Source organism: Camelus dromedarius, chromosome 4 (assembly GCF_036321535.1).
Source record: "Camelus dromedarius isolate mCamDro1 chromosome 4, mCamDro1.pat, whole genome shotgun sequence".
Taxonomy (NCBI): domain Eukaryota; kingdom Metazoa; phylum Chordata; class Mammalia; order Artiodactyla; family Camelidae; genus Camelus; species Camelus dromedarius.
The window spans coordinates 92,703,892-92,731,480 of NC_087439.1; the positions used below are offsets into that span (position 1 = coordinate 92,703,892).

Sequence of the window (27,589 nt, forward strand, 5' to 3'; positions counted from 1 at the left end):
TTACTATTGCTGTTTTCTCTTCCACTGATTGCAGCTTATTTTTAAATGAATGATATCATCCTTGTTGCCTTTGGTTCATTTTATAGTTGCTTTTCTCATTTCCTTAGGTAAACCTTAATTCCTTATAAAAATAATGAAGAACTGAAAGTCATAAATAAAACATGTTCTAGATCTCTAGGTTTTGGTACAAATTGCTATCATTTTCTCTTTGTTCACATTAATTTCTGTTTTTGATTTCTTCTTTGAATCAATGGCTATTGATTTTTTTTAAAAAAACAAGTCTGTTTTATAATTCCTATCTAGTTAAGATATACTGTGGCTATGTTCTTTTTCTTCTAATTATTTTGGACTATAATTAGGGAATGGTTTCTTGTGAAGTCACCGATTAAAAAAATTTCTTACTAGATTTTATTCTGGTCTAGCATAGAATCATCCAATAGAATTATAGTGCAAGCCATGTATGTAACTGAGAGCTTTTTTAAGGCATGTTGAAAAAAAAAACCCAAGGTAGTAAATTATTTTTTAATCTATATTTTATTCAATCAAATACATCAAAAACATTATTCTTTAAACATACACGGAATACAAAATTTTTTTCAGGAGCTTGTTGCCATCCCCCCCTCGATTTCTTGAGATACAGTTGACATGCAGCACTGTCCAAGTTCAAGGTGCACAGCAGAAGGACATGACTTCCCTATCCCGTGATGCGATTACCGCGGTAAACTGAGTGAACATCCATCAGCTCGTACACTTACAAAGTTAACGTGAAATGTCGCCCCAGAGAGTCTCCCCCAGGGTCCACTGCAGTCAGAGCAGGACACGTCCCGGGACTGCTGAGTCCTCAGCAGGTGCAAGGGGATCCAGCTTGGTTAACTAGCAGCTCTGCCACCAGACACGGTGCCACTAGAGGCGGGGGTGGCTGGGGACCCGAACAGCAGCTCCTGTTACTGAGGACAGTCATGCAGCTGCAGCGGCAACAGCACACTTGGAGTTCCGCCTTCCCCGCGCCCTGCTCTGCTCACTCTCATGCCTTTGCACACGGAACGTGGGACACGAGCAGCCTCGATCCCACATGCACACGGGATTCTGCGTGGCTGTCAGTAGCAGTGAACGGGGAGCAGAAATGACAGCTGTAAGCGGGGAGCAGAGGTCAGAAAATGACCTTGGGGCAAAGGTGCAGTTGTGAGGCTGGGACGGAAATAAGATTCCGTAAAAGAGAGCACAGATGTGGCTGTTGGAGGGGAAGTAAGAACACTGGGACCCTGGACTCACAGCCTACAAGGATGGATAAGCCAGGTGCTCCCTGCCCAGTGGCAGCTCATGTGACCCAGGAAGCATCGTGTTGGGCACGTGTTTGCTCGGTGCTGGATTCCGTTATCAGTGAAGTTCCCTAGTGGGGGTCACTTACTCCCAAAGGGAACCCTCAGCCTCTCCAGCACGTGGCCTGGTACTTGTTGTGGCTATGGGGAGCGCCAGGATGCAGAAGAGCTTGCTCAGGGCGAGGGAAGCCTGGGCAGCCCAAGGAGCCCTCTGGCCGCATCCCCAGGGCAGAAAGGACAAGGAGATGTCCAGATGTACTGAGCACGCGTGGCGTCACTCCCTGGGGCGGGGCTGGACTCGTGGGCATGTGAATCAAGAGTTGCGCAGGGGACCCCACATTATGTACGCCTCCTGTGCTGGAGGAATCTGTCCTCACCAGGACTTAGGGCTGCAAGTGACCTTGGAGAAAAATTTGCACATAAACTATGAGATGCAATAAAGGTCCAGATTAATGGACACCCCAGGCCCTAAACAGAGTAGCAGAAGACTTGAGCCTCCAACAGTCAGGAGAAGAATTCAGGGAGCCTGATCTGAGACCAGGGAACGGCTCCCTTCGGTCCCATGGCGAGCAGCCCTGGGGGACAGTGATCTGACCTCCCATGTCATTGCTAAGGGGGGTCTTACCCATTGATGCTTGAGATGATGGCAACTCTTATTCCATGAGGCAGATATAGAATGTCAACCAACACTTCTGTTGTCTTCATCAAGGATCCCTAAAGATAGTTCCTTATCTGACAGCAGCTTCAAGTAGACTCCTCTGTGCACGCTAGGAAAGGCGTCCTGGGGTGGGACAGGAATGAGACAGACAGCCAGTGTTGTCTCCATTGAGAGAAAGCTGTCTTAGTAATACTATCTGATTTCCTGGATGTGCTCCATGTTCCCCATGATGGCGGGAAAGAGTTTTAAGAGCTTCCAGTAGGGTCACCTGCAGCAGAGAGGTTCTGGATGGGGACGAAGGCTGAGGTGTCTCCTCATACCTCAGTGTCACCTTCACAGAGCATGGTTCACAGAGAAACAGGAGAGGATCCAAGGAAACGGGCGTCCACAGCCTCGCTTTGGAACTGGATGAAAAATAAGAGAGTGAACTGGAATGGCCCCAGAGGGAGCAGCAGAGTCAGATGAGTTGTTTTGGAGATAAGAGAGATTGGTCTTTAGCTGGGAGAAGGTAGAAATGTTGAAAGACAGGGATAGATTTATTCTGTAATGATTAATGTAAGGAGGGGACTTGCCTCCAATTACATGCCATTTTGCTTGCGTGGCTGGGAGATAAGATAAAGACAGTGGAAACCACTGTAGGAGGCACAGCCTGCCCCGCAGTCAGTTGCTTCTGGCTCGGGCCACCGCGGCCATGGGACCCCAGGTGCTGGCTGGACTGCTGCTGTGCCTGTGCGCCGGGCCCTGGGCCGAGGGCGGGAAGGTGCTGGTGGTCCCCATGGAGGGCAGCCACTGGCTCAGCATGCGGGAGGCCGTGCGGGAGCTCCACGCCAGGGGCCACCACGCAGTCGTCCTTTCTCCAGAGGTGAACATGCACATCAAGCCAGAGGACTTTTTCACCACGGAAACCTATGCTACTACGTACACGCAGGACACACTTGATTACCTCATGATAGCCCATATTCATTTGGTTTTTGAGAGAGTAAATTTTCTAAAGACGTTTTGGAATACAATGCTAGTTTTCAAAAATGTGTCTGTGATCTTTCAAAGGTCTTGCGAGGCGCTGCTGTCTCACAAGGATCTGATCAGGCGCCTGAATGCCAGTTCCTTTGATGTGGTGTTAACTGACCCTGTTTACCCCTGCGGGGCAGTGCTGGCCAAGTACCTGTCCCTTCCTGTGGTGTTCTTTCTGCGTTTCATTCCATGTGACTTCGATGTTGAGGGCACAGCGTGCCCAAACCCTTTCTCGTACGTTCCTAGGCTGTTAACAAGGAATTCAGACCACATGACATTCCTTCAAAGGGTCAAGAACATGCTGTACCCTCTGGCCCTGAAGTACATTTGCCACGCATCTTACACTCCTTACGAACGGATGGCGTCCGAGCTTCTTCAGAGAGAGGTGTCGCTGGTGGAAGTTTTTAGCTCTGCGTCCGTGTGGCTGTTCAGAGGAGACTTTGTGATGGATTACCCCCGGCCAGTCATGCCCAACATGGTCTTCATTGGGGGTATAAACTGTGCCAACAGGAAACCACTATCTCAGGTCTGTATTGGTGCTTTTATTCCGTCCATGTTCCAAGTGCAACCCATTTAAAAAAGAACTTATATTCAGGTACTTATTTATCTACTGATCTTTCTAAATATTTCCACCTCTCAGTCTCTTGCTAACAGTCCTGGGTGAGCTAAATCGTTAAAGAGTCTCCAGTAGTGTGGTGAAGGCTTGTGATGGTCTTTGAGAGGAGTGACAGGAAGGGGTGAGGGTCTGTAATAGGTTTGGGAAGCAATGGTGTGATTCAACCCAGACTGCCCTTTGGTAAAGGCACCACGTCGTGGTTGTGCAGTTTTCTCCAGCTGAGCAGGAGCGGAGAACTTGAGCCGTGAACTCATCCACCGGGGTTTTTGCTTCATGGTGTTCAGTAGCAGGATTTAAGAACTAGCAAATTGCATTTGTTGACACGATAGTTCTTAGTGGTGTAGTGTTGGAAGGGACTGAGGTGTGGTCACAGGAGACCTAAACACCCAAAGGAGGCAGAGGTTTCAGAGAGGTCGAATAAACTAAATGGGAGTGACACAATGGTGGAGAGAGAAGACGGGGTTCCTGTGATCGGAGCAAGAGATCACCGAGTCCAACTTTTGAGAGATGGAACCGTGCTGACGAGGTGTCTTCTTCCCGAGAGTTGGTGTCTGGTGTGTGATGTGGGGATGTACCAGCGTTGGACTGCATGTCTTCTGCTTGGGACACTGAAGTCATTAAGGATGGTGGGCAGGGCTAGGGAGGAGATAAAACTGAGGCTATAAATGTAATGAAGGTGGGGGTAGGGATGCTGAGAAAGGAGTCTCAAAGGGAAGGGTTTGTTAGGAAGGGTCGACCGCATCACCAGACCTATCCCGCCACACCCCACCCCAGGTTTCCGTGGCGGTAACAGGGCTTTCCTGATCATTCCAGAGGCATCTTACAAAACCCCGGATGTTTGGGTTCAATTGAAATAGGACTCTAGGGGGCTGGATTTGCTTCTTAATCTACCGAGTTAGCCATGTATTTTGCCCGTTTATGCCATAGTCATTGAATTGATCTTAACTGCTATGGCTTTAAATGTCTTCTAGGTTTTGTATTTTTACTGTCGTAGCTCTGTTTATTAATGTATATATTATTTTCAAGAACACCGACTTCATTTTCCTTTTTTGCTCACAACACAGATAATCAATTTTTTTGTGTGTTTATTTTTTGGTCTGTGTTTCTGTTTAGTTTGTGTTGGTGGGGGGAGGTAATTAGGTTTATTCATTTAATTTTTTAATATCGAGGCACTGAGGACTGTACCCAGCCCCTTGCGCACGCTAAGCGTACGATCTACCGCTTGAGCGCTGCCCTCTTCCTGCAAAGGATCTGACCTACTTGGTTTTCTTCTTCCTTGAAGTGGTGCATTTGTCCCGTTACACAATCTGTATGTATCCGTTAGATTTGTAAAAAGTGAAAAGTCGGAAGGCATTTAAAAATTATTGCCGCTGTTTTCCTTCTAGTTTTCCAATGGGAATATATTGTATGGAGTTTGACTGCATTGGTTCAAGTCTTCACTCCCATTTTTCTAGCTGCATGACCTTGGGTGGGTGACCTAAGCATTCTGGCCTTAGTATTGCCACACTGAGCACACAATAAATATGATCCATTTTCGTGATTTAGAAGATGCCGAGCAGGACAAGGTATGTCATCTGGAGGCATTTAGATAGGTTTGTGCCAATTATTTGTTACACGACAGATCATTTACATTGAAATCCTCAAGTATCATAACAGGGTATGCACACCGTTGTCATGTTTGTTCCACTAAATGGTCTTTTACTTTGAGATTTTATCACTTTTATTTATTTGGCTTGGTTTACCCGTAGATATCACTCCTTTAAATGTTTATGGAAATTGATCTCAAACTATGAAAGATTGAAGTCTAAATCTTTTATATGTGTGTTCCTTTTCCTTCTTAAGATTTAGGATGGGTTGCATTATCTTATTGGTGTTCTCAAAAAAAAAAAAACTCTAGGATTTGTTTATTCTGTTTACTATTGCTGTTTTCTCTTCCACTGATTGCAGCTTATTTTTAAATGAATGATATCATCCTTGTTGCCTTTGGTTCATTTTATAGTTGCTTTTCTCATTTCCTTAGGTAAACCTTAATTCCTTATAAAAATAATGAAGAACTGAAAGTCATAAATAAAACATGTTCTAGATCTCTAGGTTTTGGTACAAATTGCTATCATTTTCTCTTTGTTCACATTAATTTCTGTTTTTGATTTCTTCTTTGAATCAATGGCTATTGATTTTTTTTAAAAAAACAAGTCTGTTTTATAATTCCTATCTAGTTAAGATATACTGTGGCTATGTTCTTTTTCTTCTAATTATTTTGGACTATAATTAGGGAATGGTTTCTTGTGAAGTCACCGATTAAAAAAATTTCTTACTAGATTTTATTCTGGTCTAGCATAGAATCATCCAATAGAATTATAGTGCAAGCCATGTATGTAACTGAGAGCTTTTTTAAGGCATGTTGAAAAAAAAAACCCAAGGTAGTAAATTATTTTTTAATCTATATTTTATTCAATCAAATACATCAAAAACATTATTCTTTAAACATACACGGAATACAAAATTTTTTTCAGGAGCTTGTTGCCATCCCCCCCTCGATTTCTTGAGATACAGTTGACATGCAGCACTGTCCAAGTTCAAGGTGCACAGCAGAAGGACATGACTTCCCTATCCCGTGATGCGATTACCGCGGTAAACTGAGTGAACATCCATCAGCTCGTACACTTACAAAGTTAACGTGAAATGTCGCCCCAGAGAGTCTCCCCCAGGGTCCACTGCAGTCAGAGCAGGACACGTCCCGGGACTGCTGAGTCCTCAGCAGGTGCAAGGGGATCCAGCTTGGTTAACTAGCAGCTCTGCCACCAGACACGGTGCCACTAGAGGCGGGGGTGGCTGGGGACCCGAACAGCAGCTCCTGTTACTGAGGACAGTCATGCAGCTGCAGCGGCAACAGCACACTTGGAGTTCCGCCTTCCCCGCGCCCTGCTCTGCTCACTCTCATGCCTTTGCACACGGAACGTGGGACACGAGCAGCCTCGATCCCACATGCACACGGGATTCTGCGTGGCTGTCAGTAGCAGTGAACGGGGAGCAGAAATGACAGCTGTAAGCGGGGAGCAGAGGTCAGAAAATGACCTTGGGGCAAAGGTGCAGTTGTGAGGCTGGGACGGAAATAAGATTCCGTAAAAGAGAGCACAGATGTGGCTGTTGGAGGGGAAGTAAGAACACTGGGACCCTGGACTCACAGCCTACAAGGATGGATAAGCCAGGTGCTCCCTGCCCAGTGGCAGCTCATGTGACCCAGGAAGCATCGTGTTGGGCACGTGTTTGCTCGGTGCTGGATTCCGTTATCAGTGAAGTTCCCTAGTGGGGGTCACTTACTCCCAAAGGGAACCCTCAGCCTCTCCAGCACGTGGCCTGGTACTTGTTGTGGCTATGGGGAGCGCCAGGATGCAGAAGAGCTTGCTCAGGGCGAGGGAAGCCTGGGCAGCCCAAGGAGCCCTCTGGCCGCATCCCCAGGGCAGAAAGGACAAGGAGATGTCCAGATGTACTGAGCACGCGTGGCGTCACTCCCTGGGGCGGGGCTGGACTCGTGGGCATGTGAATCAAGAGTTGCGCAGGGGACCCCACATTATGTACGCCTCCTGTGCTGGAGGAATCTGTCCTCACCAGGACTTAGGGCTGCAAGTGACCTTGGAGAAAAATTTGCACATAAACTATGAGATGCAATAAAGGTCCAGATTAATGGACACCCCAGGCCCTAAACAGAGTAGCAGAAGACTTGAGCCTCCAACAGTCAGGAGAAGAATTCAGGGAGCCTGATCTGAGACCAGGGAACGGCTCCCTTCGGTCCCATGGCGAGCAGCCCTGGGGGACAGTGATCTGACCTCCCATGTCATTGCTAAGGGGGGTCTTACCCATTGATGCTTGAGATGATGGCAACTCTTATTCCATGAGGCAGATATAGAATGTCAACCAACACTTCTGTTGTCTTCATCAAGGATCCCTAAAGATAGTTCCTTATCTGACAGCAGCTTCAAGTAGACTCCTCTGTGCACGCTAGGAAAGGCGTCCTGGGGTGGGACAGGAATGAGACAGACAGCCAGTGTTGTCTCCATTGAGAGAAAGCTGTCTTAGTAATACTATCTGATTTCCTGGATGTGCTCCATGTTCCCCATGATGGCGGGAAAGAGTTTTAAGAGCTTCCAGTAGGGTCACCTGCAGCAGAGAGGTTCTGGATGGGGACGAAGGCTGAGGTGTCTCCTCATACCTCAGTGTCACCTTCACAGAGCATGGTTCACAGAGAAACAGGAGAGGATCCAAGGAAACGGGCGTCCACAGCCTCGCTTTGGAACTGGATGAAAAATAAGAGAGTGAACTGGAATGGCCCCAGAGGGAGCAGCAGAGTCAGATGAGTTGTTTTGGAGATAAGAGAGATTGGTCTTTAGCTGGGAGAAGGTAGAAATGTTGAAAGACAGGGATAGATTTATTCTGTAATGATTAATGTAAGGAGGGGACTTGCCTCCAATTACATGCCATTTTGCTTGCGTGGCTGGGAGATAAGATAAAGACAGTGGAAACCACTGTAGGAGGCACAGCCTGCCCCGCAGTCAGTTGCTTCTGGCTCGGGCCACCGCGGCCATGGGACCCCAGGTGCTGGCTGGACTGCTGCTGTGCCTGTGCGCCGGGCCCTGGGCCGAGGGCGGGAAGGTGCTGGTGGTCCCCATGGAGGGCAGCCACTGGCTCAGCATGCGGGAGGCCGTGCGGGAGCTCCACGCCAGGGGCCACCACGCAGTCGTCCTTTCTCCAGAGGTGAACATGCACATCAAGCCAGAGGACTTTTTCACCACGGAAACCTATGCTACTACGTACACGCAGGACACACTTGATTACCTCATGATAGCCCATATTCATTTGGTTTTTGAGAGAGTAAATTTTCTAAAGACGTTTTGGAATACAATGCTAGTTTTCAAAAATGTGTCTGTGATCTTTCAAAGGTCTTGCGAGGCGCTGCTGTCTCACAAGGATCTGATCAGGCGCCTGAATGCCAGTTCCTTTGATGTGGTGTTAACTGACCCTGTTTACCCCTGCGGGGCAGTGCTGGCCAAGTACCTGTCCCTTCCTGTGGTGTTCTTTCTGCGTTTCATTCCATGTGACTTCGATGTTGAGGGCACAGCGTGCCCAAACCCTTTCTCGTACGTTCCTAGGCTGTTAACAAGGAATTCAGACCACATGACATTCCTTCAAAGGGTCAAGAACATGCTGTACCCTCTGGCCCTGAAGTACATTTGCCACGCATCTTACACTCCTTACGAACGGATGGCGTCCGAGCTTCTTCAGAGAGAGGTGTCGCTGGTGGAAGTTTTTAGCTCTGCGTCCGTGTGGCTGTTCAGAGGAGACTTTGTGATGGATTACCCCCGGCCAGTCATGCCCAACATGGTCTTCATTGGGGGTATAAACTGTGCCAACAGGAAACCACTATCTCAGGTCTGTATTGGTGCTTTTATTCCGTCCATGTTCCAAGTGCAACCCATTTAAAAAAGAACTTATATTCAGGTACTTATTTATCTACTGATCTTTCTAAATATTTCCACCTCTCAGTCTCTTGCTAACAGTCCTGGGTGAGCTAAATCGTTAAAGAGTCTCCAGTAGTGTGGTGAAGGCTTGTGATGGTCTTTGAGAGGAGTGACAGGAAGGGGTGAGGGTCTGTAATAGGTTTGGGAAGCAATGGTGTGATTCAACCCAGACTGCCCTTTGGTAAAGGCACCACGTCGTGGTTGTGCAGTTTTCTCCAGCTGAGCAGGAGCGGAGAACTTGAGCCGTGAACTCATCCACCGGGGTTTTTGCTTCATGGTGTTCAGTAGCAGGATTTAAGAACTAGCAAATTGCATTTGTTGACACGATAGTTCTTAGTGGTGTAGTGTTGGAAGGGACTGAGGTGTGGTCACAGGAGACCTAAACACCCAAAGGAGGCAGAGGTTTCAGAGAGGTCGAATAAACTAAATGGGAGTGACACAATGGTGGAGAGAGAAGACGGGGTTCCTGTGATCGGAGCAAGAGATCACCGAGTCCAACTTTTGAGAGATGGAACCGTGCTGACGAGGTGTCTTCTTCCCGAGAGTTGGTGTCTGGTGTGTGATGTGGGGATGTACCAGCGTTGGACTGCATGTCTTCTGCTTGGGACACTGAAGTCATTAAGGATGGTGGGCAGGGCTAGGGAGGAGATAAAACTGAGGCTATAAATGTAATGAAGGTGGGGGTAGGGATGCTGAGAAAGGAGTCTCAAAGGGAAGGGTTTGTTAGGAAGGGTCGACCGCATCACCAGACCTATCCCGCCACACCCCACCCCAGGTTTCCGTGGCGGTAACAGGGCTTTCCTGATCATTCCAGAGGCATCTTACAAAACCCCGGATGTTTGGGTTCAATTGAAATAGGACTCTAGGGGGCTGGATTTGCTTCTTAATCTACCGAGTTAGCCATGTATTTTGCCCGTTTATGCCATAGTCATTGAATTGATCTTAACTGCTATGGCTTTAAATGTCTTCTAGGTTTTGTATTTTTACTGTCGTAGCTCTGTTTATTAATGTATATATTATTTTCAAGAACACCGACTTCATTTTCCTTTTTTGCTCACAACACAGATAATCAATTTTTTTGTGTGTTTATTTTTTGGTCTGTGTTTCTGTTTAGTTTGTGTTGGTGGGGGGAGGTAATTAGGTTTATTCATTTAATTTTTTAATATCGAGGCACTGAGGACTGTACCCAGCCCCTTGCGCACGCTAAGCGTACGATCTACCGCTTGAGCGCTGCCCTCTTCCTGCAAAGGATCTGACCTACTTGGTTTTCTTCTTCCTTGAAGTGGTGCATTTGTCCCGTTACACAATCTGTATGTATCCGTTAGATTTGTAAAAAGTGAAAAGTCGGAAGGCATTTAAAAATTATTGCCGCTGTTTTCCTTCTAGTTTTCCAATGGGAATATATTGTATGGAGTTTGACTGCATTGGTTCAAGTCTTCACTCCCATTTTTCTAGCTGCATGACCTTGGGTGGGTGACCTAAGCATTCTGGCCTTAGTATTGCCACACTGAGCACACAATAAATATGATCCATTTTCGTGATTTAGAAGATGCCGAGCAGGACAAGGTATGTCATCTGGAGGCATTTAGATAGGTTTGTGCCAATTATTTGTTACACGACAGATCATTTACATTGAAATCCTCAAGTATCATAACAGGGTATGCACACCGTTGTCATGTTTGTTCCACTAAATGGTCTTTTACTTTGAGATTTTATCACTTTTATTTATTTGGCTTGGTTTACCCGTAGATATCACTCCTTTAAATGTTTATGGAAATTGATCTCAAACTATGAAAGATTGAAGTCTAAATCTTTTATATGTGTGTTCCTTTTCCTTCTTAAGATTTAGGATGGGTTGCATTATCTTATTGGTGTTCTCAAAAAAAAAAAAACTCTAGGATTTGTTTATTCTGTTTACTATTGCTGTTTTCTCTTCCACTGATTGCAGCTTATTTTTAAATGAATGATATCATCCTTGTTGCCTTTGGTTCATTTTATAGTTGCTTTTCTCATTTCCTTAGGTAAACCTTAATTCCTTATAAAAATAATGAAGAACTGAAAGTCATAAATAAAACATGTTCTAGATCTCTAGGTTTTGGTACAAATTGCTATCATTTTCTCTTTGTTCACATTAATTTCTGTTTTTGATTTCTTCTTTGAATCAATGGCTATTGATTTTTTTTAAAAAAACAAGTCTGTTTTATAATTCCTATCTAGTTAAGATATACTGTGGCTATGTTCTTTTTCTTCTAATTATTTTGGACTATAATTAGGGAATGGTTTCTTGTGAAGTCACCGATTAAAAAAATTTCTTACTAGATTTTATTCTGGTCTAGCATAGAATCATCCAATAGAATTATAGTGCAAGCCATGTATGTAACTGAGAGCTTTTTTAAGGCATGTTGAAAAAAAAAACCCAAGGTAGTAAATTATTTTTTAATCTATATTTTATTCAATCAAATACATCAAAAACATTATTCTTTAAACATACACGGAATACAAAATTTTTTTCAGGAGCTTGTTGCCATCCCCCCCTCGATTTCTTGAGATACAGTTGACATGCAGCACTGTCCAAGTTCAAGGTGCACAGCAGAAGGACATGACTTCCCTATCCCGTGATGCGATTACCGCGGTAAACTGAGTGAACATCCATCAGCTCGTACACTTACAAAGTTAACGTGAAATGTCGCCCCAGAGAGTCTCCCCCAGGGTCCACTGCAGTCAGAGCAGGACACGTCCCGGGACTGCTGAGTCCTCAGCAGGTGCAAGGGGATCCAGCTTGGTTAACTAGCAGCTCTGCCACCAGACACGGTGCCACTAGAGGCGGGGGTGGCTGGGGACCCGAACAGCAGCTCCTGTTACTGAGGACAGTCATGCAGCTGCAGCGGCAACAGCACACTTGGAGTTCCGCCTTCCCCGCGCCCTGCTCTGCTCACTCTCATGCCTTTGCACACGGAACGTGGGACACGAGCAGCCTCGATCCCACATGCACACGGGATTCTGCGTGGCTGTCAGTAGCAGTGAACGGGGAGCAGAAATGACAGCTGTAAGCGGGGAGCAGAGGTCAGAAAATGACCTTGGGGCAAAGGTGCAGTTGTGAGGCTGGGACGGAAATAAGATTCCGTAAAAGAGAGCACAGATGTGGCTGTTGGAGGGGAAGTAAGAACACTGGGACCCTGGACTCACAGCCTACAAGGATGGATAAGCCAGGTGCTCCCTGCCCAGTGGCAGCTCATGTGACCCAGGAAGCATCGTGTTGGGCACGTGTTTGCTCGGTGCTGGATTCCGTTATCAGTGAAGTTCCCTAGTGGGGGTCACTTACTCCCAAAGGGAACCCTCAGCCTCTCCAGCACGTGGCCTGGTACTTGTTGTGGCTATGGGGAGCGCCAGGATGCAGAAGAGCTTGCTCAGGGCGAGGGAAGCCTGGGCAGCCCAAGGAGCCCTCTGGCCGCATCCCCAGGGCAGAAAGGACAAGGAGATGTCCAGATGTACTGAGCACGCGTGGCGTCACTCCCTGGGGCGGGGCTGGACTCGTGGGCATGTGAATCAAGAGTTGCGCAGGGGACCCCACATTATGTACGCCTCCTGTGCTGGAGGAATCTGTCCTCACCAGGACTTAGGGCTGCAAGTGACCTTGGAGAAAAATTTGCACATAAACTATGAGATGCAATAAAGGTCCAGATTAATGGACACCCCAGGCCCTAAACAGAGTAGCAGAAGACTTGAGCCTCCAACAGTCAGGAGAAGAATTCAGGGAGCCTGATCTGAGACCAGGGAACGGCTCCCTTCGGTCCCATGGCGAGCAGCCCTGGGGGACAGTGATCTGACCTCCCATGTCATTGCTAAGGGGGGTCTTACCCATTGATGCTTGAGATGATGGCAACTCTTATTCCATGAGGCAGATATAGAATGTCAACCAACACTTCTGTTGTCTTCATCAAGGATCCCTAAAGATAGTTCCTTATCTGACAGCAGCTTCAAGTAGACTCCTCTGTGCACGCTAGGAAAGGCGTCCTGGGGTGGGACAGGAATGAGACAGACAGCCAGTGTTGTCTCCATTGAGAGAAAGCTGTCTTAGTAATACTATCTGATTTCCTGGATGTGCTCCATGTTCCCCATGATGGCGGGAAAGAGTTTTAAGAGCTTCCAGTAGGGTCACCTGCAGCAGAGAGGTTCTGGATGGGGACGAAGGCTGAGGTGTCTCCTCATACCTCAGTGTCACCTTCACAGAGCATGGTTCACAGAGAAACAGGAGAGGATCCAAGGAAACGGGCGTCCACAGCCTCGCTTTGGAACTGGATGAAAAATAAGAGAGTGAACTGGAATGGCCCCAGAGGGAGCAGCAGAGTCAGATGAGTTGTTTTGGAGATAAGAGAGATTGGTCTTTAGCTGGGAGAAGGTAGAAATGTTGAAAGACAGGGATAGATTTATTCTGTAATGATTAATGTAAGGAGGGGACTTGCCTCCAATTACATGCCATTTTGCTTGCGTGGCTGGGAGATAAGATAAAGACAGTGGAAACCACTGTAGGAGGCACAGCCTGCCCCGCAGTCAGTTGCTTCTGGCTCGGGCCACCGCGGCCATGGGACCCCAGGTGCTGGCTGGACTGCTGCTGTGCCTGTGCGCCGGGCCCTGGGCCGAGGGCGGGAAGGTGCTGGTGGTCCCCATGGAGGGCAGCCACTGGCTCAGCATGCGGGAGGCCGTGCGGGAGCTCCACGCCAGGGGCCACCACGCAGTCGTCCTTTCTCCAGAGGTGAACATGCACATCAAGCCAGAGGACTTTTTCACCACGGAAACCTATGCTACTACGTACACGCAGGACACACTTGATTACCTCATGATAGCCCATATTCATTTGGTTTTTGAGAGAGTAAATTTTCTAAAGACGTTTTGGAATACAATGCTAGTTTTCAAAAATGTGTCTGTGATCTTTCAAAGGTCTTGCGAGGCGCTGCTGTCTCACAAGGATCTGATCAGGCGCCTGAATGCCAGTTCCTTTGATGTGGTGTTAACTGACCCTGTTTACCCCTGCGGGGCAGTGCTGGCCAAGTACCTGTCCCTTCCTGTGGTGTTCTTTCTGCGTTTCATTCCATGTGACTTCGATGTTGAGGGCACAGCGTGCCCAAACCCTTTCTCGTACGTTCCTAGGCTGTTAACAAGGAATTCAGACCACATGACATTCCTTCAAAGGGTCAAGAACATGCTGTACCCTCTGGCCCTGAAGTACATTTGCCACGCATCTTACACTCCTTACGAACGGATGGCGTCCGAGCTTCTTCAGAGAGAGGTGTCGCTGGTGGAAGTTTTTAGCTCTGCGTCCGTGTGGCTGTTCAGAGGAGACTTTGTGATGGATTACCCCCGGCCAGTCATGCCCAACATGGTCTTCATTGGGGGTATAAACTGTGCCAACAGGAAACCACTATCTCAGGTCTGTATTGGTGCTTTTATTCCGTCCATGTTCCAAGTGCAACCCATTTAAAAAAGAACTTATATTCAGGTACTTATTTATCTACTGATCTTTCTAAATATTTCCACCTCTCAGTCTCTTGCTAACAGTCCTGGGTGAGCTAAATCGTTAAAGAGTCTCCAGTAGTGTGGTGAAGGCTTGTGATGGTCTTTGAGAGGAGTGACAGGAAGGGGTGAGGGTCTGTAATAGGTTTGGGAAGCAATGGTGTGATTCAACCCAGACTGCCCTTTGGTAAAGGCACCACGTCGTGGTTGTGCAGTTTTCTCCAGCTGAGCAGGAGCGGAGAACTTGAGCCGTGAACTCATCCACCGGGGTTTTTGCTTCATGGTGTTCAGTAGCAGGATTTAAGAACTAGCAAATTGCATTTGTTGACACGATAGTTCTTAGTGGTGTAGTGTTGGAAGGGACTGAGGTGTGGTCACAGGAGACCTAAACACCCAAAGGAGGCAGAGGTTTCAGAGAGGTCGAATAAACTAAATGGGAGTGACACAATGGTGGAGAGAGAAGACGGGGTTCCTGTGATCGGAGCAAGAGATCACCGAGTCCAACTTTTGAGAGATGGAACCGTGCTGACGAGGTGTCTTCTTCCCGAGAGTTGGTGTCTGGTGTGTGATGTGGGGATGTACCAGCGTTGGACTGCATGTCTTCTGCTTGGGACACTGAAGTCATTAAGGATGGTGGGCAGGGCTAGGGAGGAGATAAAACTGAGGCTATAAATGTAATGAAGGTGGGGGTAGGGATGCTGAGAAAGGAGTCTCAAAGGGAAGGGTTTGTTAGGAAGGGTCGACCGCATCACCAGACCTATCCCGCCACACCCCACCCCAGGTTTCCGTGGCGGTAACAGGGCTTTCCTGATCATTCCAGAGGCATCTTACAAAACCCCGGATGTTTGGGTTCAATTGAAATAGGACTCTAGGGGGCTGGATTTGCTTCTTAATCTACCGAGTTAGCCATGTATTTTGCCCGTTTATGCCATAGTCATTGAATTGATCTTAACTGCTATGGCTTTAAATGTCTTCTAGGTTTTGTATTTTTACTGTCGTAGCTCTGTTTATTAATGTATATATTATTTTCAAGAACACCGACTTCATTTTCCTTTTTTGCTCACAACACAGATAATCAATTTTTTTGTGTGTTTATTTTTTGGTCTGTGTTTCTGTTTAGTTTGTGTTGGTGGGGGGAGGTAATTAGGTTTATTCATTTAATTTTTTAATATCGAGGCACTGAGGACTGTACCCAGCCCCTTGCGCACGCTAAGCGTACGATCTACCGCTTGAGCGCTGCCCTCTTCCTGCAAAGGATCTGACCTACTTGGTTTTCTTCTTCCTTGAAGTGGTGCATTTGTCCCGTTACACAATCTGTATGTATCCGTTAGATTTGTAAAAAGTGAAAAGTCGGAAGGCATTTAAAAATTATTGCCGCTGTTTTCCTTCTAGTTTTCCAATGGGAATATATTGTATGGAGTTTGACTGCATTGGTTCAAGTCTTCACTCCCATTTTTCTAGCTGCATGACCTTGGGTGGGTGACCTAAGCATTCTGGCCTTAGTATTGCCACACTGAGCACACAATAAATATGATCCATTTTCGTGATTTAGAAGATGCCGAGCAGGACAAGGTATGTCATCTGGAGGCATTTAGATAGGTTTGTGCCAATTATTTGTTACACGACAGATCATTTACATTGAAATCCTCAAGTATCATAACAGGGTATGCACACCGTTGTCATGTTTGTTCCACTAAATGGTCTTTTACTTTGAGATTTTATCACTTTTATTTATTTGGCTTGGTTTACCCGTAGATATCACTCCTTTAAATGTTTATGGAAATTGATCTCAAACTATGAAAGATTGAAGTCTAAATCTTTTATATGTGTGTTCCTTTTCCTTCTTAAGATTTAGGATGGGTTGCATTATCTTATTGGTGTTCTCAAAAAAAAAAAAACTCTAGGATTTGTTTATTCTGTTTACTATTGCTGTTTTCTCTTCCACTGATTGCAGCTTATTTTTAAATGAATGATATCATCCTTGTTGCCTTTGGTTCATTTTATAGTTGCTTTTCTCATTTCCTTAGGTAAACCTTAATTCCTTATAAAAATAATGAAGAACTGAAAGTCATAAATAAAACATGTTCTAGATCTCTAGGTTTTGGTACAAATTGCTATCATTTTCTCTTTGTTCACATTAATTTCTGTTTTTGATTTCTTCTTTGAATCAATGGCTATTGATTTTTTTTAAAAAAACAAGTCTGTTTTATAATTCCTATCTAGTTAAGATATACTGTGGCTATGTTCTTTTTCTTCTAATTATTTTGGACTATAATTAGGGAATGGTTTCTTGTGAAGTCACCGATTAAAAAAATTTCTTACTAGATTTTATTCTGGTCTAGCATAGAATCATCCAATAGAATTATAGTGCAAGCCATGTATGTAACTGAGAGCTTTTTTAAGGCATGTTGAAAAAAAAAACCCAAGGTAGTAAATTATTTTTTAATCTATATTTTATTCAATCAAATACATCAAAAACATTATTCTTTAAACATACACGGAATACAAAATTTTTTTCAGGAGCTTGTTGCCATCCCCCCCTCGATTTCTTGAGATACAGTTGACATGCAGCACTGTCCAAGTTCAAGGTGCACAGCAGAAGGACATGACTTCCCTATCCCGTGATGCGATTACCGCGGTAAACTGAGTGAACATCCATCAGCTCGTACACTTACAAAGTTAACGTGAAATGTCGCCCCAGAGAGTCTCCCCCAGGGTCCACTGCAGTCAGAGCAGGACACGTCCCGGGACTGCTGAGTCCTCAGCAGGTGCAAGGGGATCCAGCTTGGTTAACTAGCAGCTCTGCCACCAGACACGGTGCCACTAGAGGCGGGGGTGGCTGGGGACCCGAACAGCAGCTCCTGTTACTGAGGACAGTCATGCAGCTGCAGCGGCAACAGCACACTTGGAGTTCCGCCTTCCCCGCGCCCTGCTCTGCTCACTCTCATGCCTTTGCACACGGAACGTGGGACACGAGCAGCCTCGATCCCACATGCACACGGGATTCTGCGTGGCTGTCAGTAGCAGTGAACGGGGAGCAGAAATGACAGCTGTAAGCGGGGAGCAGAGGTCAGAAAATGACCTTGGGGCAAAGGTGCAGTTGTGAGGCTGGGACGGAAATAAGATTCCGTAAAAGAGAGCACAGATGTGGCTGTTGGAGGGGAAGTAAGAACACTGGGACCCTGGACTCACAGCCTACAAGGATGGATAAGCCAGGTGCTCCCTGCCCAGTGGCAGCTCATGTGACCCAGGAAGCATCGTGTTGGGCACGTGTTTGCTCGGTGCTGGATTCCGTTATCAGTGAAGTTCCCTAGTGGGGGTCACTTACTCCCAAAGGGAACCCTCAGCCTCTCCAGCACGTAGCCTGGCACTTGTTGTGGCTATGGGGAGCGCCAGGATGCAGAAGAGCTTGCTCAGGGCGAGGGAAGCCTGGGCAGCCCAAGGAGCCCTCTGGCCGCATCCCCAGGGCAGAAAGGACAAGGAGATGTCCAGGTGTACTGAGCACGCGTGGCGTCACTCCACGGGGCAGGGCCAGGCTCGTGGGCTTGCAATCCAAGCAGCTGCACAGGGGACCCCACGTTATGTACGCCTCCTGTTCTGGAGGAATGTGTCCTCACCTGGACTTAGGGCTGCAAGTGACCTTGGAGAAAAATTTGCACATAAACTACGAGATGCAAAAAGGTCCGAATTAATGCACACCCCAGGGCCCAAACAGAGTAGCGGAAGAATTGTACCTCCAACAATCAGGAGAAGAATTCAGACAGCCTGATCCGAGGCCAGGGGACGGCTCCCTCCTGTCCCGTGGTGAGCAGCCCCTGGAGGATGGCGTTCTCTGACCCCCCGTGTCACTGCTAAGGGTGGTCTTGCTCGTGGATGCTTGAGATAACGGTAACTCTTATTCCACGAGGCAGATACAGAATCTCAACCAACCCTTCTGTTGTCTTCGTCAAGGATCGCTGCAGATACTTCCATGTCTGAGAGCTGCTTCAAGTAGTCTCTCCTTGAAGAGTCACGAGAGGCGTCCTGGGGTGGAACAGGAATGAGATGGGCAGCCAGCGTCCGGTCCCCATGGACAGAAAGCTGTCTTAGAAATGCCTGTTTTCCTGGATGTGCTCTGTGTTCCCCATGACGGTGGGAAAGAGATTTAAGGGCTCCAGATAGCGTCACCTGCAGCAGAGAGGTTGTGTTTCGAGATGAGGCCTTAGGTGACTCCTCAAATCTCAGAGTCGACTTCACAGAATACGGTTCACAGAGAAATAGGAGAGGATCCAAGGAAACGGGCGTCCACAGCCTCACTTTGGGAACTGGATGAAAAACAGGAGAGTGAACTGGAATGCACCCCCCCAGAGGGAGCAGCAGAGTCAGATGAGTTTTCCCAAGGTAAGAGGGGTTGGTCTTTATCTGGGAGAAAGTAAAATGGTGAAAGACAGGGAGAGATTTATTCTCTAATGATTAACGTAAGGGGGGGACTTGCCTCCAATTACATGCCATTTTGTTGAAATGGCTGGGATATAAGATAAAGACAGTGGAAACCACTGTAGGAGGCACAGCCTGCCCCGCAGTCAGTTGCTTCTGGCTCGGGCCACCGCGGCCATGGGACCCCAGGTGCTGGCTGGACTGCTGCTGTGCCTGTGCGCCGGGCCCTGGGCCGAGGGCGGGAAGGTGCTGGTGGTCCCCATGGAGGGCAGCCACTGGCTCAGCATGCGGGAGGCCGTGCGGGAGCTCCACGCCAGGGGCCACCATACAGTCGTCCTTTCTCCAGAGGTGAACATGCACGTCAAGCCAGAGGACTTTTTCACCACGGAAACCTACGCTACTCCGAACACGCAGGACGAATTTGATTATGTCATGATGGGCCAGGTGCATGTGCTATTTGAAAGAGTAAATTTTCTAAAGATGTTTTGGAATGCGATGGTAGGCTTGAAAAATGCGTCTTTAATCTTTCAAAGGTCTTGCGAGGCGCTGCTGTCTCACAAGGATCTGATCAGGCGCCTGAATGCCAGTTCCTTTGATGTGGTGTTAACTGACCCTGTTTACCCCTGCGGGGCAGTGCTGGCCAAGTACCTGACCCTTCCTGCGGTGTTTTTTTTGCGTGGCATTCCGTGTGACTTCGATGTTGAGGGCACAGCGTGCCCAAACCCTTTCTCGTACGTTCCTAGGCTGTTAACAAGGAATTCAGACCACATGACATTCCTTCAAAGGGTCAAGAACATGCTGTACCCTCTGGCCCTGAAGTACATTTGCCACGCATCTTACACTCCTTACGAACGGATGGCGTCCGAGCTTCTTCAGAGAGAGGTGTCGCTGGTGGAAGTTTTTAGCTCTGCGTCCGTGTGGCTGTTCAGAGGAGACTTTGTGATGGATTACCCCCGGCCAGTCATGCCCAACATGGTCTTCATTGGGGGTATAAACTGTGCCAACAGGAAACCACTATCTCAGGTCTGTATTGGTGCTTTTATTCCGTCCATGTTCCAAGTGCAACCCATTTAAAAAAGAACTTATATTCAGGTACTTATTTATCTACTGATCTTTCTAAATATTTCCACCTCTCAGTCTCTTGCTAACAGTCCTGGGTGAGCTAAATCGTTAAAGAGTCTCCAGTAGTGTGGTGAAGGCTTGTGATGGTCTTTGAGAGGAGTGACAGGAAGGGGTGAGGGTCTGTAATAGGTTTGGGAAGCAATGGTGTGATTCAACCCAGACTGCCCTTTGGTAAAGGCACCACGTCGTGGTTGTGCAGTTTTCTCCAGCTGAGCAGGAGCGGAGAACTTGAGCCGTGAACTCATCCACCGGGGTTTTTGCTTCATGGTGTTCAGTAGCAGGATTTAAGAACTAGCAAATTGCATTTGTTGACACGATAGTTCTTAGTGGTGTAGTGTTGGAAGGGACTGAGGTGTGGTCACAGGAGACCTAAACACCCAAAGGAGGCAGAGGTTTCAGAGAGGTCGAATAAACTAAATGGGAGTGACACAATGGTGGAGAGAGAAGACGGGGTTCCTGTGATCGGAGCAAGAGATCACCGAGTCCAACTTTTGAGAGATGGAACCGTGCTGACGAGGTGTCTTCTTCCCGAGAGTTGGTGTCTGGTGTGTGATGTGGGGATGTACCAGCGTTGGACTGCATGTCTTCTGCTTGGGACACTGAAGTCATTAAGGATGGTGGGCAGGGCTAGGGAGGAGATAAAACTGAGGCTATAAATGTAATGAAGGTGGGGGTAGGGATGCTGAGAAAGGAGTCTCAAAGGGAAGGGTTTGTTAGGAAGGGTCGACCGCATCACCAGACCTATCCCGCCACACCCCACCCCAGGTTTCCGTGGCGGTAACAGGGCTTTCCTGATCATTCCAGAGGCATCTTACAAAACCCCGGATGTTTGGGTTCAATTGAAATAGGACTCTAGGGGGCTGGATTTGCTTCTTAATCTACCGAGTTAGCCATGTATTTTGCCCGTTTATGCCATAGTCATTGAATTGATCTTAACTGCTATGGCTTTAAATGTCTTCTAGGTTTTGTATTTTTACTGTCGTAGCTCTGTTTATTAATGTATATATTATTTTCAAGAACACCGACTTCATTTTCCTTTTTTGCTCACAACACAGATAATCAATTTTTTTGTGTGTTTATTTTTTGGTCTGTGTTTCTGTTTAGTTTGTGTTGGTGGGGGGAGGTAATTAGGTTTATTCATTTAATTTTTTAATATCGAGGCACTGAGGACTGTACCCAGCCCCTTGCGCACGCTAAGCGTACGATCTACCGCTTGAGCGCTGCCCTCTTCCTGCAAAGGATCTGACCTACTTGGTTTTCTTCTTCCTTGAAGTGGTGCATTTGTCCCGTTACACAATCTGTATGTATCCGTTAGATTTGTAAAAAGTGAAAAGTCGGAAGGCATTTAAAAATTATTGCCGCTGTTTTCCTTCTAGTTTTCCAATGGGAATATATTGTATGGAGTTTGACTGCATTGGTTCAAGTCTTCACTCCCATTTTTCTAGCTGCATGACCTTGGGTGGGTGACCTAAGCATTCTGGCCTTAGTATTGCCACACTGAGCACACAATAAATATGATCCATTTTCGTGATTTAGAAGATGCCGAGCAGGACAAGGTATGTCATCTGGAGGCATTTAGATAGGTTTGTGCCAATTATTTGTTACACGACAGATCATTTACATTGAAATCCTCAAGTATCATAACAGGGTATGCACACCGTTGTCATGTTTGTTCCACTAAATGGTCTTTTACTTTGAGATTTTATCACTTTTATTTATTTGGCTTGGTTTACCCGTAGATATCACTCCTTTAAATGTTTATGGAAATTGATCTCAAACTATGAAAGATTGAAGTCTAAATCTTTTATATGTGTGTTCCTTTTCCTTCTTAAGATTTAGGATGGGTTGCATTATCTTATTGGTGTTCTCAAAAAAAAAAAAACTCTAGGATTTGTTTATTCTGTTTACTATTGCTGTTTTCTCTTCCACTGATTGCAGCTTATTTTTAAATGAATGATATCATCCTTGTTGCCTTTGGTTCATTTTATAGTTGCTTTTCTCATTTCCTTAGGTAAACCTTAATTCCTTATAAAAATAATGAAGAACTGAAAGTCATAAATAAAACATGTTCTAGATCTCTAGGTTTTGGTACAAATTGCTATCATTTTCTCTTTGTTCACATTAATTTCTGTTTTTGATTTCTTCTTTGAATCAATGGCTATTGATTTTTTTTAAAAAAACAAGTCTGTTTTATAATTCCTATCTAGTTAAGATATACTGTGGCTATGTTCTTTTTCTTCTAATTATTTTGGACTATAATTAGGGAATGGTTTCTTGTGAAGTCACTGATTAAAAAAATTTCTTACTAGATTTTATTCTGGTCTAGCATAGAATCATCCAATAGAATTATAGTGCAAGCCATGTATGTAACTGAGAGCTTTTTTAAGGCATGTTGAAAAAAAAAACCCAAGGTAGTAAATTATTTTTTAATCTATATTTTATTCAATCAAATACATCAAAAACATTATTCTTTAAACATACACGGAATACAAAATTTTTTTCAGGAGCTTGTTGCCATCCCCCCCTCGATTTCTTGAGATACAGTTGACATGCAGCACTGTCCAAGTTCAAGGTGCACAGCAGAAGGACATGACTTCCCTATCCCGTGATGCGATTACCGCGGTAAACTGAGTGAACATCCATCAGCTCGTACACTTACAAAGTTAACGTGAAATGTCGCCCCAGAGAGTCTCCCCCAGGGTCCACTGCAGTCAGAGCAGGACACGTCCCGGGACTGCTGAGTCCTCAGCAGGTGCAAGGGGATCCAGCTTGGTTAACTAGCAGCTCTGCCACCAGACACGGTGCCACTAGAGGCGGGGGTGGCTGGGGACCCGAACAGCAGCTCCTGTTACTGAGGACAGTCATGCAGCTGCAGCGGCAACAGCACACTTGGAGTTCCGCCTTCCCCGCGCCCTGCTCTGCTCACTCTCATGCCTTTGCACACGGAACGTGGGACACGAGCAGCCTCGATCCCACATGCACACGGGATTCTGCGTGGCTGTCAGTAGCAGTGAACGGGGAGCAGAAATGACAGCTGTAAGCGGGGAGCAGAGGTCAGAAAATGACCTTGGGGCAAAGGTGCAGTTGTGAGGCTGGGACGGAAATAAGATTCCGTAAAAGAGAGCACAGATGTGGCTGTTGGAGGGGAAGTAAGAACACTGGGACCCTGGACTCACAGCCTACAAGGATGGATAAGCCAGGTGCTCCCTGCCCAGTGGCAGCTCATGTGACCCAGGAAGCATCGTGTTGGGCACGTGTTTGCTCGGTGCTGGATTCCGTTATCAGTGAAGTTCCCTAGTGGGGGTCACTTACTCCCAAAGGGAACCCTCAGCCTCTCCAGCACGTAGCCTGGCACTTGTTGTGGCTATGGGGAGCGCCAGGATGCAGAAGAGCTTGCTCAGGGCGAGGGAAGCCTGGGCAGCCCAAGGAGCCCTCTGGCCGCATCCCCAGGGCAGAAAGGACAAGGAGATGTCCAGGTGTACTGAGCACGCGTGGCGTCACTCCACGGGGCAGGGCCAGGCTCGTGGGCTTGCAATCCAAGCAGCTGCACAGGGGACCCCACGTTATGTACGCCTCCTGTTCTGGAGGAATGTGTCCTCACCTGGACTTAGGGCTGCAAGTGACCTTGGAGAAAAATTTGCACATAAACTACGAGATGCAAAAAGGTCCGAATTAATGCACACCCCAGGGCCCAAACAGAGTAGCGGAAGAATTGTACCTCCAACAATCAGGAGAAGAATTCAGACAGCCTGATCCGAGGCCAGGGGACGGCTCCCTCCTGTCCCGTGGTGAGCAGCCCCTGGAGGATGGCGTTCTCTGACCCCCCGTGTCACTGCTAAGGGTGGTCTTGCTCGTGGATGCTTGAGATAACGGTAACTCTTATTCCACGAGGCAGATACAGAATCTCAACCAACCCTTCTGTTGTCTTCGTCAAGGATCGCTGCAGATACTTCCATGTCTGAGAGCTGCTTCAAGTAGTCTCTCCTTGAAGAGTCACGAGAGGCGTCCTGGGGTGGAACAGGAATGAGATGGGCAGCCAGCGTCCGGTCCCCATGGACAGAAAGCTGTCTTAGAAATGCCTGTTTTCCTGGATGTGCTCTGTGTTCCCCATGACGGTGGGAAAGAGATTTAAGGGCTCCAGATAGCGTCACCTGCAGCAGAGAGGTTGTGTTTCGAGATGAGGCCTTAGGTGACTCCTCAAATCTCAGAGTCGACTTCACAGAATACGGTTCACAGAGAAATAGGAGAGGATCCAAGGAAACGGGCGTCCACAGCCTCACTTTGGGAACTGGATGAAAAACAAGAGAGTGAACTGGAATGCACCCCCCCAGAGGGAGCAGCAGAGTCAGATGAGTTTTCCCAAGGTAAGAGGGGTTGGTCTTTATCTGGGAGAAAGTAAAATGGTGAAAGACAGGGAGAGATTTATTCTCTAATGATTAACGTAAGGAGGGGACTTGCCTCCAATTACATGCCATTTTGTTGAAATGGCTGGGATATAAGATAAAGACAGTGGAAACCACTGTAGGAGGCACAGCCTGCCCCGCAGTCAGTTGCTTCTGGCTCGGGCCACCGCGGCCATGGGACCCCAGGTGCTGGCTGGACTGCTGCTGTGCCTGTGCGCCGGGCCCTGGGCCGAGGGCGGGAAGGTGCTGGTGGTCCCCCATGGAGGGCAGCCACTGGCTCAGCATGCGGGAGGCCGTGCGGGAGCTCCACGCCAGGGGCCACCATACAGTCGTCCTTTCTCCAGAGGTGAACATGCACGTCAAGCCAGAGGACTTTTTCACCACGGAAACCTACGCTACTCCGAACACGCAGGACGAATTTGATTATGTCATGATGGGCCAGGTGCATGTGCTATTTGAAAGAGTAAATTTTCTAAAGATGTTTTGGAATGCGATGGTAGGCTTGAAAAATGCGTCTTTAATCTTTCAAAGGTCTTGCGAGGCGCTGCTGTCTCACAAGGATCTGATCAGGCGCCTGAATGCCAGTTCCTTTGATGTGGTGTTAACTGACCCTGTTTACCCCTGCGGGGCAGTGCTGGCCAAGTACCTGACCCTTCTGCGGTGTTTTTTTTGCGTGGCATTCCGTGTGACTTCGATGTTGAGGGCACAGCGTGCCCAAACCCTTTCTCGTACGTTCCTAGGCTGTTAACAAGGATTCAGACCACATGACATTCCTTCAAAGGGTCAAGAACATGCTGTACCCTCTGGCCCTGAAGTACATTTGCCACGCATCTTACACTCCTTACGAACGGATGGCGTCCGAGCTTCTTCAGAGAGAGGTGTCGCTGGTGGAAGTTTTTAGCTCTGCGTCCGTGTGGCTGTTCAGAGGAGACTTTGTGATGGATTACCCCCGGCCAGTCATGCCCAACATGGTCTTCATTGGGGGTATAAACTGTGCCAACAGGAAACCACTATCTCAGGTCTGTATTGGTGCTTTTATTCCGTCCATGTTCCAAGTGCAACCCATTTAAAAAAGAACTTATATTCAGGTACTTATTTATCTACTGATCTTTCTAAATATTTCCACCTCTCAGTCTCTTGCTAACAGTCCTGGGTGAGCTAAATCGTTAAAGAGTCTCCAGTAGTGTGGTGAAGGCTTGTGATGGTCTTTGAGAGGAGTGACAGGAAGGGGTGAGGGTCTGTAATAGGTTTGGGAAGCAATGGTGTGATTCAACCCAGACTGCCCTTTGGTAAAGGCACCACGTCGTGGTTGTGCAGTTTTCTCCAGCTGAGCAGGAGCGGAGAACTTGAGCCGTGAACTCATCCACCGGGGTTTTTGCTTCATGGTGTTCAGTAGCAGGATTTAAGAACTAGCAAATTGCATTTGTTGACACGATAGTTCTTAGTGGTGTAGTGTTGGAAGGGACTGAGGTGTGGTCACAGGAGACCTAAACACCCAAAGGAGGCAGAGGTTTCAGAGAGGTCGAATAAACTAAATGGGAGTGACACAATGGTGGAGAGAGAAGACGGGGTTCCTGTGATCGGGAGCAAGAGATCACCGAGTCCAACTTTTGAGAGATGGAACCGTGCTGACGAGGTGTCTTCTTCCCGAGAGTTGGTGTCTGGTGTGTGATGTGGGGATGTACCAGCGTTGGACTGCATGTCTTCTGCTTGGGACACTGAAGTCATTAAGGATGGTGGGCAGGGCTAGGGAGGAGATAAAACTGAGGCTATAAATGTAATGAAGGTGGGGGTAGGGATGCTGAGAAAGGAGTCTCAAAGGGAAGGGTTTGTTAGGAAGGGTCGACCGCATCACCAGACCTATCCCGCCACACCCCACCCCAGGTTTCCGTGGCGGTAACAGGGCTTTCCTGATCATTCCAGAGGCATCTTACAAAACCCCGGATGTTTGGGTTCAATTGAAATAGGACTCTAGGGGGCTGGATTTGCTTCTTAATCTACCGAGTTAGCCATGTATTTTGCCCGTTTATGCCATAGTCATTGAATTGATCTTAACTGCTATGGCTTTAAATGTCTTCTAGGTTTTGTATTTTTACTGTCGTAGCTCTGTTTATTAATGTATATATTATTTTCAAGAACACCGACTTCATTTTCCTTTTTTGCTCACAACACAGATAATCATTTTTTTGTGTGTTTATTTTTTGGTCTGTGTTTCTGTTTAGTTTGTGTTGGTGGGGGGAGGTAATTAGGTTTATTCATTTAATTTTTTAATATCGAGGCACTGAGGACTGTACCCAGCCCCTTGCGCACGCTAAGCGTACGATCTACCGCTTGAGCGCTGCCCTCTTCCTGCAAAGGATCTGACCTACTTGGTTTTCTTCTTCCTTGAAGTGGTGCATTTGTCCCGTTACACAATCTGTATGTATCCGTTAGATTTGTAAAAGTGAAAAGTCGGAAGGCATTTAAAAATTATTGCCGCTGTTTTCCTTCTAGTTTTCCAATGGGAATATATTGTATGGAGTTTGACTGCATTGGTTCAAGTCTTCACTCCCATTTTTCTAGCTGCATGACCTTGGGTGGGTGACCTAAGCATTCTGGCCTTAGTATTGCCACACTGAGCACACAATAAATATGATCCATTTTCGTGATTTAGAAGATGCCGAGCAGGACAAGGTATGTCATCTGGAGGCATTTAGATAGGTTTGTGCCAATTATTTGTTACACGACAGATCATTTACATTGAAATCCTCAAGTATCATAACAGGGTATGCACACCGTTGTCATGTTTGTTCCACTAAATAGTCTTTTACTTTGAGATTTTATCACTTTTATTTATTTGGCTTGGTTTACCCGTAGATATCACTCCTTTAAATGTTTATGGAAATTGATCTCAAACTATGAAAGATTGAAGTCTAAATCTTTTATATGTGTGTTCCTTTTCCTTCTTAAGATTTAGGATGGGTTGCATTATCTTATTGGTGTTCTCAAAAAAAAAAAAACACGCAGCGCTCGACTGT

The 27,589-nt window shown here is 46.9% G+C and overlaps 5 protein-coding genes across 5 annotated transcripts in view; all 5 read left to right on the plus strand.

Moving 5' to 3' along the window:
- The window catches only part of LOC105105244 (UDP-glucuronosyltransferase 1A1), a 93,043-nt gene that overhangs the window by 36,146 nt on the left and 29,308 nt on the right, over window positions 1-27,589 (plus strand). The gene's annotated exons all lie outside the window — the stretch shown is intronic.
- On the plus strand, window positions 2,631-3,882 carry LOC135321233 (UDP-glucuronosyltransferase 1A3-like). The gene has a single exon (XM_064485436.1). It carries the CDS (start codon window positions 2,669-2,671, stop codon window positions 3,563-3,565), a length of 897 nt encoding a protein of 298 aa, XP_064341506.1. The 5' UTR covers window positions 2,631-2,668; the 3' UTR covers window positions 3,566-3,882.
- LOC135321234 (UDP-glucuronosyltransferase 1A3-like) lies at window positions 8,148-9,399 on the plus strand. The gene has a single exon (XM_064485437.1). The coding sequence runs from the start codon at window positions 8,186-8,188 to the stop codon at window positions 9,080-9,082; it is 897 nt and encodes a 298-aa protein (XP_064341507.1). The 5' UTR covers window positions 8,148-8,185; the 3' UTR covers window positions 9,083-9,399.
- LOC135321235 (UDP-glucuronosyltransferase 1A3-like) lies at window positions 13,665-14,916 on the plus strand. The gene has a single exon (XM_064485439.1). The coding sequence runs from the start codon at window positions 13,703-13,705 to the stop codon at window positions 14,597-14,599; it is 897 nt and encodes a 298-aa protein (XP_064341509.1). The 5' UTR covers window positions 13,665-13,702; the 3' UTR covers window positions 14,600-14,916.
- On the plus strand, window positions 19,020-20,438 carry LOC135321173 (UDP-glucuronosyltransferase 1A3-like). The gene has a single exon (XM_064485277.1). The coding sequence runs from the start codon at window positions 19,225-19,227 to the stop codon at window positions 20,119-20,121; it is 897 nt and encodes a 298-aa protein (XP_064341347.1). The 5' UTR covers window positions 19,020-19,224; the 3' UTR covers window positions 20,122-20,438.

What these genes read in the sequence shown, in the direction of transcription:
- LOC135321233 (XM_064485436.1), top strand. Translation starts at nt 2,669, where the DNA reads ATGGGACCCCAGGTGCTGGCTGGACTGCTGCTGTGCCTGTGCGCCGGG.
- LOC135321234 (XM_064485437.1), top strand. Translation starts at nt 8,186, where the DNA reads ATGGGACCCCAGGTGCTGGCTGGACTGCTGCTGTGCCTGTGCGCCGGG.
- LOC135321235 (XM_064485439.1), top strand. Translation starts at nt 13,703, where the DNA reads ATGGGACCCCAGGTGCTGGCTGGACTGCTGCTGTGCCTGTGCGCCGGG.
- LOC135321173 (XM_064485277.1), top strand. Translation starts at nt 19,225, where the DNA reads ATGGGACCCCAGGTGCTGGCTGGACTGCTGCTGTGCCTGTGCGCCGGG.